The sequence below is a fragment of the Vanessa cardui genome, chromosome 11 (genome assembly GCF_905220365.1).
Source record: "Vanessa cardui chromosome 11, ilVanCard2.1, whole genome shotgun sequence".
In the NCBI taxonomy this organism is placed as follows: domain Eukaryota; kingdom Metazoa; phylum Arthropoda; class Insecta; order Lepidoptera; family Nymphalidae; genus Vanessa; species Vanessa cardui.
Genome location: NC_061133.1, coordinates 13,478,263 through 13,490,524, shown reverse-complemented (window position 1 = coordinate 13,490,524; position 12,262 = coordinate 13,478,263). Strand labels below are relative to the sequence as shown.

The 12,262-nt window shown below is 32.5% G+C and overlaps 3 protein-coding genes across 3 annotated transcripts; 1 reads left to right on the top strand and 2 right to left on the bottom strand.

The window, feature by feature from the left end:
- Positions 1-3,575: 3,575 nt before the first annotated feature.
- On the bottom strand, positions 3,576-6,690 carry LOC124533769 (cytochrome b5 domain-containing protein 1). Its single transcript, XM_047109276.1, has 4 exons — positions 6,445-6,690; positions 5,810-6,065; positions 4,967-5,212; positions 3,576-3,804 (listed from the first exon to the last, which is right to left on the bottom strand). The coding sequence occupies exons 1-4, from the start codon at positions 6,688-6,690 to the stop codon at positions 3,686-3,688; spliced, it is 867 nt and encodes a 288-aa protein (XP_046965232.1). The 3' UTR covers positions 3,576-3,685.
- Positions 6,691-7,704: 1,014 nt separating this feature from the next.
- Positions 7,705-10,500, bottom strand: LOC124533596 (RWD domain-containing protein 4). The gene is made up of 5 exons (XM_047108981.1): positions 10,370-10,500; positions 9,824-9,950; positions 9,260-9,363; positions 8,516-8,696; positions 7,705-8,000 (listed from the first exon to the last, which is right to left on the bottom strand). Exons 2-5 carry the CDS (start codon positions 9,929-9,931, stop codon positions 7,839-7,841), a joined length of 555 nt encoding a protein of 184 aa, XP_046964937.1. The 5' UTR covers positions 9,932-9,950; positions 10,370-10,500; the 3' UTR covers positions 7,705-7,838.
- A 259-nt stretch (positions 10,501-10,759) lies between these two features.
- On the top strand, positions 10,760-12,048 carry LOC124533653 (serine/threonine-protein kinase Aurora-2). The gene has a single exon (XM_047109065.1). It carries the CDS (start codon positions 10,866-10,868, stop codon positions 11,889-11,891), a length of 1,026 nt encoding a protein of 341 aa, XP_046965021.1. The 5' UTR covers positions 10,760-10,865; the 3' UTR covers positions 11,892-12,048.
- Positions 12,049-12,262: the final 214 nt, after the last annotated feature.

The window sequence follows — 12,262 nt, the reverse complement described above, 5'->3', positions numbered from 1 at the left end:
CAACACGACACAAGTTTTATCAATAGAGGGCATTGACACGAAAACACCAAATAAAAACAACGTCCTTGCCGCGCTTTTCTACGTCAAATAAGCGTGCGTTCCGTCACTGAATTATTATTTATCTGTGAACGAAAATGGCCGCTCTGTCTGCGAGCCGTTTATTTTTACTACAGCTTTGCATGGGGTAGCTAACATAGTTTGGGGTAACAAGTGAATTATCTAATCCGCGCATGCGTGGTGGTCGCGTCACTTGTGTGCGCAAATTAGCGGGTATATTGAAATAGTACTATCGTGTGGGGTAGATGGAATTTATAGAACTTGGGTAAATAAATATTAGTGTATTGGTCAATGAATATAACTCTTAGTAATTGTACGATTTGACCTTGACAAAGAACTCTTAAGAATATGTATGAATACATGACAGTGAACATTGAAAATTTAAATAAAACTAGTTATTACGGATTTTAATCGCGTATATTAATTATTTTGGACATCCCGACGTTTCGAGCACTTTACAGCGTTCGTGGTCACGGGTAGACAATTAATATACGCGATTAAAATCCGTAATAACTAGTTTTATTTAAATGTGTAATAATCGCGAAAAATTTAAGACAACATAACATTGAAAATTGTTTTACTTTTCTTAATATTGAAATACATGCTAGTAGTAGCCCGCGGCTTCGCTAGCGTTATTGGTTGTCATGACGTGTTAAGCAAAAAAAGTAACCTATGTCCTTTTTTGGAATTCAACTTTGCTTAAACCAATTTTCATCAAATTCGGTTTAGCGGTTTGATTGTGAAAAAGCGCCAGACAGAAATACAGAGTTACTTTCACATTTACAATATTGATAAAGACAAGATTTAACACATATATATAAAACAATCTTAATGCATATAAATATTTGCATTGGACAGTAAATACTCGTTTCGTTATAAACTTTTTTTTAACCAAGGAAAACACCGGCAGGCACAGGAACCGCGCTCAGCTGAGCGTGGCGCGTATGGCGTATGGGACGTGGCGTTGCTATGGTTTGTGAAGAAATGGTATTGTTGGGGCGAGACAAATGAATATTTATAACTTAAGCTCGTAAAACAATAGCGTGTTGAGTAATCGAATTTATATCGCCTGGCTATTGCGTTTTATCCTAATGTATAAGGTGTTACAATAAAGTATGATTATCATTACATAGTATAAAACAAAGTCGCTTACCACTGTCCCTTTGTATGCTAAGATGTTTAAAATTACGCAACGGATTTTGATGAGGTTTCTTTTAATACGTAGAGTGATTCGTGAGACAGGTTTTTTATACAAAACATTGACAAACGATATAGTAAAGAAACACGTATAATTTCTGTTTATTTTTGAAGTTTCTGATGTGATGTTGTAAATAAACAAATTCTGTAGTATATTTAGTATAAGTATTGCACCCGTGTGAAGGCAGTGCGGGTCGCTAGTTCCTTTGTAAATATTTAAGTCCGATCAGACGAAATGATTATAAATCACATACAATTTTAAAAAACCTTAACAAACCCATATGGAACCAGAAACAATTGGATACATTTACTTAAATTAATTCATTCATTAATTCTCAACAAATTTCTACCATAAACTTTCCAAACACGTTGAGCATCGGTTAATAGTAAAGTAAATTAAAATAAAGTAAAGAACATATTCCACCATGCTGCACAATGCGGGTTGGTGGAATACACATGTGGCAGAATTTCGATGAAATTAGACGTGCCTGGTGCTTGCCTGGGTTTGAACCCGAAATCATCAGTTAAGATGCACGCATTCTAACCACTGGGCCATCGGTTAACATATCAAATAAATTGTGATATGACTGTCCAATCCCGTTGGTTTAAATAACACCTGACTGTCATATTTTCTACCGCCAAACAGAAATATTGAGTATTGTTCTGTTCTGATTCTTACAAGGATCATACACTAGATCCCAAGGTTGATGATGCAATGCTAATGTAACGAAAGGAATACTCTTCGATAATAGCGCTGGATACTGTAAAATATGGCACCGTAAACAGATCCACAGCTGCTACATTCTACAATAACCTGATCTTTAATTCCTGTAGCCGACTAGCAGCTATTTTTCTCTCTCCCATTAAGCTGATAACAGCTGTTATGTCCAGGATCATAATTTGTTTTTCAAAGAATCAACTTATATAAAGGTGTTCGAGATCAGAGAGTTTTAAAAAAAAGTATTAACTTAAGTCATGAAAAATCAGTTAATTAAGCTTTTTGAGTATGACAATGAAAAAGTAATTTCACTTTCATCAAAAGCTTTTTATGTTTGTATTTGATGAACATTATTAAAACCGTAAACAATTTCCCTTAAGGAAATTATCTCCTACCTTTCCCTTCCCCCATTATACTTAGATTTATTATTGTATACAGTATTATATTATTTATGTGTAAGTGTTTTTAATATAAGTATTCATTAACTTAATATTCCATAAGCACAAATATCACTGCGCACGCGCCAAGCAAAAACGTCCCTACTCATAGAACGGAACGACACGCTTACAATCATAGCTTTATAATTGTTAGAATTAGAGTTCCGTAACATTAAGAATAACCTAATAAGAATAACCTTATAAATATTAAATAAAAAAATAAACAATTATTTTACTTCCAAAATATCGGTCCATTGATCGTACGTACGATAAAAAAACACAATATAAGCCAAAATAAATACTTAGTTCAGTACTTTCAAAATAAGAGCGTTTTAAACGCGACGCGTTTGTTAAAACACATCAATATATCGCTACCCAACAATCTATATCCATATTAATATTATAAATGTGAAAGTAACTCTGTTTTTGTTTGTCGCTCTTTCACAACCAAACCGCTGAACCGAATTTGATGAAATTTCTTATGAAGCAAAATTGAACTCCAAAAAAGAACAAAAGCTACTTTTTGCCTAACATTCCACATAAAAATTATGCCAATACAATCTATAATTACTAATATACATGATAATATACATATTTCAATAGATTTTAGACTAGGATTTAAAATCCTGGGCCTCAAATTTACAAATATTGATACTGCTTACTAGTTTAAGTATCACAGGGTAGATATATAGAATGCGTGGCTAGGCAAATTGCATGTCTGAATAAAAATAAACCGTAAACAAGATTTTCACCCAGCATCGGTGCATAATAATGTTAAATGATTCTGCAGAAGTATACCATTTTTAATGTATTCCGTGCATCATTTTCCCAGGTATTTGCCTCTTAAATACTTAATATTCTTCCAATCTCTTGAATAGACAATATTTAGACACTTGTGAAAATAGAAATACAATTCTGAGAACGTTGCAATATAAAGCGAAACAGCGGGCATATATTTTCTTCCATTAGATTGTCACAATTAAATTGAATATATTTGAACAGTCGTGAGAAGTATTATGTTAGGTACATAATAAATGATAAATTATCCATGCAGAACCCAGAACACGCGCTAGTATCGTCACGACCTTTACCGTTGATTTTGCAATCAAGTACCACTCCAGTATTCAAACATATTTATTAATGCATTATATATAAAAACAGGAATATTTAAAACATTATTAAAATAACAATTTATGCAATAAAAAATAGTTTTACTCTGAAAAAGGTTAACATATTCTTAGTTACGTATTGTTTCTAAGAAAAAAAATTTGAACAATCACTGGATGCATTGTTTTTTTATCACTTGCAGTTTAGGCGTAGCAACTTCATGCTTCTCTTGGCATTCATTGAGAACACAGCCTATATGACGACAGAAGCACACTGATCTTGGTGGATCTGAAAACATTAAGAAAAATTTTAGTCTAGGTATAAAATGACGTATTTATATCTTGTAAAATTATAGTCAAGATTTTTGTCGTCAATATAGTACGACAAAATTAGCATCGGCAAATTGCGTAAAACCGATCGCTTCCGAATTATAGTACGCTATCCCAAATTTATCAATACTTCATTCTTATGTGAATATGATCTTTACACAAACGTAATAACTTGTAATATATATATATATATATATATATATATATATATATATATATATATATATATATATATTCGTCAATTTGACACGTCGATTTACATGCACTTCCTTTATCGGATTGAACTGACGCGAGAATCTATAGCGACGAATAGCTTCGAATTTCGAGTTTGGGAGCTATTTCTATTGGTTGTATAAATCGGCAATAATCGGTTTTATTAAATTTGCCGACTCTACAAATCAAATCAAATCAAAATAAACTTTATTCAAGTAGGCTTTTACAAGCACTTTTGAATCGAAATTTTACAATTAAGTGTAGCTACCACCGGTTCGGAAAGTAGATTCTACCGAGAAGTACCGGCAAGAAACTCAGTTATTCTTTTTTAACATTTAAAAAATACAAAGTCAAACTTAAGTTATTTAAGTTGTGTCGTACTATAGTTATGACCTTACTAGCTGACCGGTCTTGGTCTCGCATGATGGACTGGAGAAAGTTCATGGGTCTAAGCCGACAAATTCAGCAACGTTACATCACAAACAGAAATAATGATCAAAGGGTGAAGACCAATGATTGAGAGTAGTATTCATACTCATTTATGCAAATTTACGTCTTTATAGTATTATCTTATTTCTAAATTCCTCACCGCTAAGTAGGTTACCACTCATTAGATATTTTTCCCCCAACTTGGAGTATTTAGTATTGTTGTGTAGTGGTTTGAAAAGCCAATGAACCAATGTAACTATAAGCACAAGGAAATAACATCTCAGTTCGGTATAATGTAAGAAATGCTTATTATGTCAATGCCAATGGGCGGTGGTGACCACTTACCATTAAGTTTTCCATTTGCCCAATCGCCTACCTATTATGTTAAAAAAGTTCTTCATTAGCGTACGGTTATTACCAGCCAACAATATATTTATGGGCTATTAAAGTCATATAGCGCATCAAATAACAAAACCCACCTTCAGTTAAATCGTCGTTATAATACAACAAGATATCAGGAATATGAATATTCTCTGGTAAAGAGACCTCACTGAATAAATCACGTTCGTCGGGAATGCCATTTTCTGCTAGATTTTTGGTGTAGTCGAGTCCTCTACCAAGATATCTCCAAGTGTACGAGAGCATGTGGTAATTGTGAGGTAGGTAACGCATCATTATTTGATAAATTGTCTCCTCAGAGCAAACTTCTAAGGTCACGCTGGAACCTGGAGTAAATCAGAGGTCAAACTCGTAATGATACGGATTAATTAATTTAACTATAGTTTATTCTTTGATAATCTTTAGCCTGTTCCATTATTTATAAATTAAATATAAAAAATTATTTAAAAATTAAATTTATGCGCTTGATCAAATCTTAGCTGGGGTCAATACAACGCTGTTCCTTCAAGAAAGTAGCACTTTATTTAGAAATGTTTGAAGTTAAAAAGTTGGTTCATTCTGGAATTTAAGAGATCATTTGAAGACATTAATCCGCTCACTTGCATAGGAGCAGCGTGCTGGAATAAGCTCCAAATCTTAAGGGAAAGATCCTTAGGGCAGCAGTGGGACATCTACAGGCCGTTACTTTAAATTAAATTAATCTGACGCCTTATCTCTTTCCAAATGTGTCGTATCGGCATACCGCCAGATTATAAAAATAAGAGAATAAAGAGCCTGTGTATGCTCACAAAACTGTGCACTATTATAACTGCACAATTTTCTAGTTTCCGTAAAGAATAACCATCCTGTTCGGAATCGGGGGTAATCAATTAAATGCCCTTAGTAACTATTACTAAAAATATAAACAAGTTTAAATTAAATACCAGTTAAAGTATTAGTTATCCTTATCGGTCTGGTCCTCTCCGTTAATTTTCCCACTACATTGTTCTCATCCAACCACCAAGGATTCGTGATCGGACGCCAGCGCGTGGAGGGCACTACTGGCTGCTCATTGCCTGGACCAAATCGATGATAAGGCGTTTTTGATCCCACAAGCGGGTGCGTATAATGTGCCCAATTATCACCATCAAACCAGTGGCTTACATCTTTCCCAGCGTATGCTACTACGGCCATTGCTAACTGGAAAAAGATTGTAAGCCTGAATAACCTTTAGCTACATTCATGTAAAAAATTAAATAGCTATATTTTCTTAGCTTGAACATGTATTCTACAGCAAGAATTCATATACGTTCAGTCTATGTGATCTTGCTATCACTACATGGATGCTGCTAGCGATGACAGCGCACCTATATATCAGAAATTCCATGGAAACTATTACCGCACGCTTAAAAAAGCATCCCTGATGCGCTTCAGAATAAGTGTGCAGCACTTTCAGCAGCACTCGGAATGCGTTTTTAGCATTCGACTACGCAAAGATATATAATATTCTCAAAACAATGAAGGGGCAGATTTTCAGCATTCTGGATTAAATAAATGTTAAAAAAACCTATTTAGTTACTCTTTTTCCATCGCAATATGAGAATCCACGCTTGAAGCAATCACAGTATTCCACGCACGTGTCTTCGCACAACCAGGATTTAACTGGACACGAACAACTTTTGATGCACTTGCAGATCCTAAACTGTTCCTTGAGCCAATTGGTGAGGTTCCGCACCACGCCGTTGACGGAAACCCAGCAATCAGTAGCTTTATTGTGAAGTGCCACTTCAGCTGGCGTATACCATTCTTGTTTTGTGTAAATCATTATGGTTTTTTTCTTTTTCTTTTATAAAATTAAAATGTATTAAGATATAAGTACAATGTATTATAATTTTAGGTTATAAAGGATTATTATATTTTGACAACTTTAAAAGAAGTTCATAAATAAAATTATCAACCTATTTTGACACATATATTATTATTTAAAAATATATAAGAACATTATAATTGTACTGTTCGGAATATATATAAATGTTCTGTTGGGTCATTTTTAAATCTTTAGAGAAATCTTCATTAGGCGGAGATGAAAAAGTTACATTCGTTCTCGTAATTATAGTACATAAAACCTTTAAAATACCTATTTGTTAAATATTCGATACTCAATGTGTATTCATTATTATGTGACAAATTTAAACGGGAATCATCCGTAAAACCTATAACTATAAATACCCCACTTTTTCCTAGCACCTACCTACTGTAGTCTTATGAGTTTAATACACAAAAAGTACTTTAAAATAAGGTATTGCACTATAACCTATAATAAGTTATATGTATATTATAATGGTTAGGTTGGTTAAATAAATAATATGCACTGTTTATTATAAATATATTATATAAATAAACATGTAAATATTACAATAACGTAAGAGAGAGTTACGCTTGTAAGCATTTTTTTACAGGTATTGAAGAAAGCTTCGCGAAAATTTTATTAAAATCGCAGCATCATAAATGTTGCTTTTTAATGTTAAAAAAAAAACAAGTTCTAATTTTAGAACATCATGATGCTAAATTGCAAAAAGGCATTTATGTAACCTTACCATGTATTACCGTTATACAAGAGCTTTATATAATTATACATATCGTAGATATTTTCATCTTATAAATTGGCAGCTAATCTAATTAATTACTTAGGTAAACCAGTACCTATAATCATTTCATTATAATCATTTTTTTATTTTAGTCTCCGGAGACTGAGTCTTTTCTTTTTAAGGTTATACTAAATAGATATTATACAAATTGCCATATAAAAAAATCATGTAACAAAAAAAAAAAAACAAAAAAGTTTATGAAACGTTTGAAGGCTTTATTCAATATGTTTTAATTGTATATATACAGATCGCAGGCAACCAATGCTCTGATTGTAGGTGATTTATAGCTGGTAATGTAATGTCCACGTGTGCAGAGCGTTCAGTGTCAGGAGGGCTGGTGCGGCGCTTGCGAGAGGTGTTTGACGATGTCGACCCAGTCCCAGCCGCGCGGCCGCTCGCCCGCGCGCCCGATCTCGGCGCGGTCCCACGCGCGACGTTTCTGTGCTTTGCTCATCTGCTCCTTTTTCTCGGGTTTCTTTGTTTCAGTCTAAAAGTAGGTGTTGCCACAGTTAAAAATACGTATATATTTTTAAAGTGAATAAAAAAAAAATTTAAAAAAAAGTCACAGTTTTCGATTTTAGATTTGAGAGTTTTAGATTTGATTAATGTGTGTTGTGTTTTTTTTTAAGGTATAGTTTGGCATATGGGCCACCTGATGGTTAGTGGTCACCATCACCCATCGACAATGACGCTGTAAGAAATCTTAATTATTCTTTACATCGTCAATGTGCCACCAACCTTGGGAACTAAGATGCCTTGTGCCTGTAGTTACACTGGCTCACTCACCCTTTCAAACCAGAACACAACAATACTGAGACAGAAATTTAAATGATGAGTGGGTGGTACATACCCAGATGGGCTAGCACAAAGCCCTACCACCAAGTTTATCTGTTTATATGCAATTTGTGGATGAAATTTTGTATATTGGCATTAAAAGAAGGTTTCTGTCCACAAATGTCCACGGTAGCATGTACCAGGGTAGCTTATTGTAATAATGAATACCTGTTCCGTAATAGCAATTTTTTCGACTCTAGCAACAACGGCCTCCTCCGTTTGTTCAGCCAAGATTTCCGTAACCTTTTCTTTGAGACATTCAAACAAGGTATATGTCATTGCACAACCCACCCATTGATCAGCTTCTGCATTTACAATAGAAAGTATCTTTTCTTTTACCGAAGGTAATCTGAAAAACGAAGTAATCATTTGTTATTTAAATATATTTCTTGCTAATTACTAATTTCTGATTTTGAATGGATCCATCTGAAAACCATATTATATTTTTATATAAAATTATAAAAAGGAAATCCTAAACTTCATCCAAATTAATATACCGCTATTGTGTTATTTAACAGCATTAAAAGACTTGCTTTAACATATAAGAAAAGCACAGCAACAAAGGAAAAGGAAGGCAAATACGATTTCCTATTGAATATGTCACTGTAAAATTATAAAATCCATAAGATTAGATATCACGAGAAATAATATGTTAAATTGCAATCATATTTCATAGTTTACAATATTTCGAAAGATTACAATCTGTCTCTTCAGATTGTAATCTAACGAATTTTGTAATCTAACGGTGACATATATAATAGTGAGTAGAGTTCATCTGTATTGGTGCACAGACTTCTGCACTCATATCCTGTGTCTCTCTTAACAATGACTACTGTCGCCAAAATTGCTCAGACGATCCAATTGTAAACAGTGCATATAAAATAAAATAAAAAACTGTAAAGCTGTACTCACAAGCTCTGATTATAAAATATTTCTAAATTAAAACTCGGCTTCTCTGTGGGATATGTGGGTCCCCATAATATTTCTAGTATGAATGACTTATCTCCCTCTGTGTACTGAAATTAAAAAGATATACAATTAAAAAAGTATACACAAATTTATAATATATTTTAGTTAATTATATTAAATAACACAGTACACAATGGTTAAATGACTTATTGTATAACTGCAGATTAAATGATGACTTCAAAACTATGGTCAGACCAGGGGTCAATTTTCAGAGGTAGGCCAAATAAGATACATATTACTATTTCAATTATAAAACAGATCAGTTTGTTTATACTTTTTAAATTTAATTAAATTTATATTTGTTTCTTAATTATATAACATTATTATAAGCAGATTTGGATATCAGATATGTAATGTAGCATTAAATATTATAATAGTATATAATGAAATTTTATCTAATAGCAAATCTAGCAGAACCAAATATGAGGAATGATAGAAATTGTGCTCAGCACAACATAACTCACTAAGTGTCTCTAGTTATTTCAGACCAGATAAATATAAACTCACCTTATACTGATAAGATTTTGCATCAACTTGCTTAAAATTTTCATCTCCTTCATAGATTGATTTAAGAACTTCTATCTCTTCAGCCTGTTGCTCTGCATCATCAGACATTGTTATACTTAATGAGATCCTGAAAATAACAGTTGCATTTTAACATAAAGATTTAAATACCTATATCTTAATATTGGAAAAATAATAATACAAATGAGTCACAGAGAATAGGCTAATAAACTAATATTATAAACGAAAATTTGACTTTGTTTTTGTGTCATTTACACATATTATTTTTAAATAGGACTAGTTTTAATATAACCTCAAACTATTATGTCTGGACAATTTTAACATAGTATATTAACAGCATCTCCACTAGATTTTTAATTTATATAGTCTACTTCTATATAATCAAGTCTTAACTTTAATTTGAATTTTATTTACGTTTTATTACAATATACTAAAAATAGGAAGGATAGTTTTTTTTGTCAATATACCATAATTACACACAAAAACAATTACAAAAATAAACTCCGTACTATATTATAAAAACCTTACCTTTCTTAATGATATTTGTTATTTTTCTAAAATAAAATTATTTAATATGTTAACATGTTTTTTAATATCCAAAAATTCTTGACTTTATATTGTCTAACTGACATGTGTCATCCGAACAGCTGGCAGTTGCTGAGAATGACAACAATAATAATTGCTAACGTAGAAAAATATAATTGATTAATAACATGTAAACGAGTACATATCTATTAATTATTTTTAGTCTAAGGAGCTAAATTTATACTTTTAAGAATTTTGAAATAGTTTAAAATAATTTATCATTAATCTTAGAAAGTAAGTTATTACAAAATGGATTTGTTTGTTTGACCTAAGTTTTTGTACTAACAAACTAACATGGCAATAATAATTTCTTTTGTCAGTAGAATACGTTATTTGAAATTTCAATATTCAATATCGTAAGTGAACCTCAAGTTGATATCTTAAACGAAAAGTTATAAAGTATTGTGAACATTGCATATTTTAGCATAATATAATCGCAATGAATATTCCAAAATGTGATTGCAAAGAAAATCGACCTCCAGCAGGTGGACGATCTAACTGTGCGTGCTCTTCAAATACACAAAAAATGCCAGCTGATAGCTTTAAAGTACCAACAATACCTGTTAACCGCCCGGCTCTCAGTAACAACAAGGAGCAGCCAGGAAAACCAAAACCAAACCAAAATGATAAAAAAAAACAATGGGCACTGACGGATTTCGACTTAGGACGCCCGCTCGGGAAAGGTAAATTTGGCAATGTGTACTTAGCGAGAGAAAAAGAATCACACTACGTTGTGGCACTTAAAGTGCTCTTTAAGAGTCAGATCCTAGATTCGGAAATTGAACACCAGGTCAGACGCGAGGTTGAAATACAGTGCAGACTAAGGCACCCAAACATATTACGTATGTATGGTTATTTTCACGACGAAAAAAGGATATATTTAATCTTGGAATATGCAAAACACGGTGCGCTTTATAAATTGCTGAAGGAACGCGGGCGTTTCGACGAGAAAACAGCAGCCATTTACGTGCGCGACTTAACAAAGGCTTTGATCTATTGTCACACAAAGAAAGTAATTCATAGAGATATTAAGCCGGAGAATTTGTTAATCGGCCACAACTTTGAACTGAAAATAGCTGATTTTGGATGGTCTGTTCATTCACCTTCCTCAAGACGTATGACTCTATGTGGTACACTAGATTATTTATCACCTGAAATGATTGAAGGCAAACCTCATACATACGCTGTCGATATATGGAGCCTTGGAGTTTTATGTTATGAGCTGCTTGTAGGCTTACCTCCATTTGATGCAAAAGACTCCCATCAAACATACAGAAAGATACGGTATGTAATAATTAAGTATCCAGACTTTGTATCCGAGAAGGCAAAAGACTTAATGGGAAAATTATTAGTTATTAACCCTGAACAAAGATTACCACTAACTCATGTTCTTCAGCATCCATGGATTATAGAAAATGCTCCTGAAGGCGTGCATCCGCCTATATGTAATACTGAACAAAAATGATTTAGAAAACAGTATTTTTATGAGATTTATTTCCAAATGGTGACTAATTTGCTATCAAATATTGTCCAATTATTACATAATTTACTATATTATGTGTTTAAATTTATTTGTATCAATTAGTGACTTGTGAATTATCCCGAATTATAGATTAAACTAAAATAATTGCCAATGTTATAAGTTTTTATTGTTGTCATAGATAATTTTTAGTATTTCAATAGTTACATATGATCATTACAAACAAAATGACTGATTTAAACAATTAATTTAATACCTGTAATGTGTAATGTAATTTTTATATTTTCAGTACTGTAGTATGTTAAAAATAAATTTAATAATAAAATATAATATTGTCTGATGTCATCATGATAGTT

Excerpts from the sequence above, each read along its gene's own strand:
- LOC124533596 (XM_047108981.1), bottom strand. The coding sequence starts at position 9,931 with ATGTCTGATGATGCAGAGCAACAGGCTGAAGAGATAGAAGTTCTTAAA. Across the intron at positions 8,697-9,259 it reads ATATTTTATAATCAGAGCTT|ATTACCTTCGGTAAAAGAAA; the intron begins GTGAGTACAGCT and ends TTCGTTTTTCAG. Across the intron at positions 8,001-8,515 it reads AAATTGCTATTACGGAACAG|ACTGAAACAAAGAAACCCGA; the intron begins GTATTCATTATT and ends ACCTACTTTTAG.
- LOC124533653 (XM_047109065.1), top strand. The coding sequence starts at position 10,866 with ATGAATATTCCAAAATGTGATTGCAAAGAAAATCGACCTCCAGCAGGT.
- LOC124533769 (XM_047109276.1), bottom strand. The coding sequence starts at position 6,690 with ATGATTTACACAAAACAAGAATGGTATACGCCAGCTGAAGTGGCACTT. Across the intron at positions 6,066-6,444 it reads CATATTGCGATGGAAAAAGA|TTAGCAATGGCCGTAGTAGC; the intron begins GTAACTAAATAG and ends ATCTTTTTCCAG. Across the intron at positions 3,805-4,966 it reads TAACGACGATTTAACTGAAG|ATCCACCAAGATCAGTGTGC; the intron begins GTGGGTTTTGTT and ends TAATGTTTTCAG.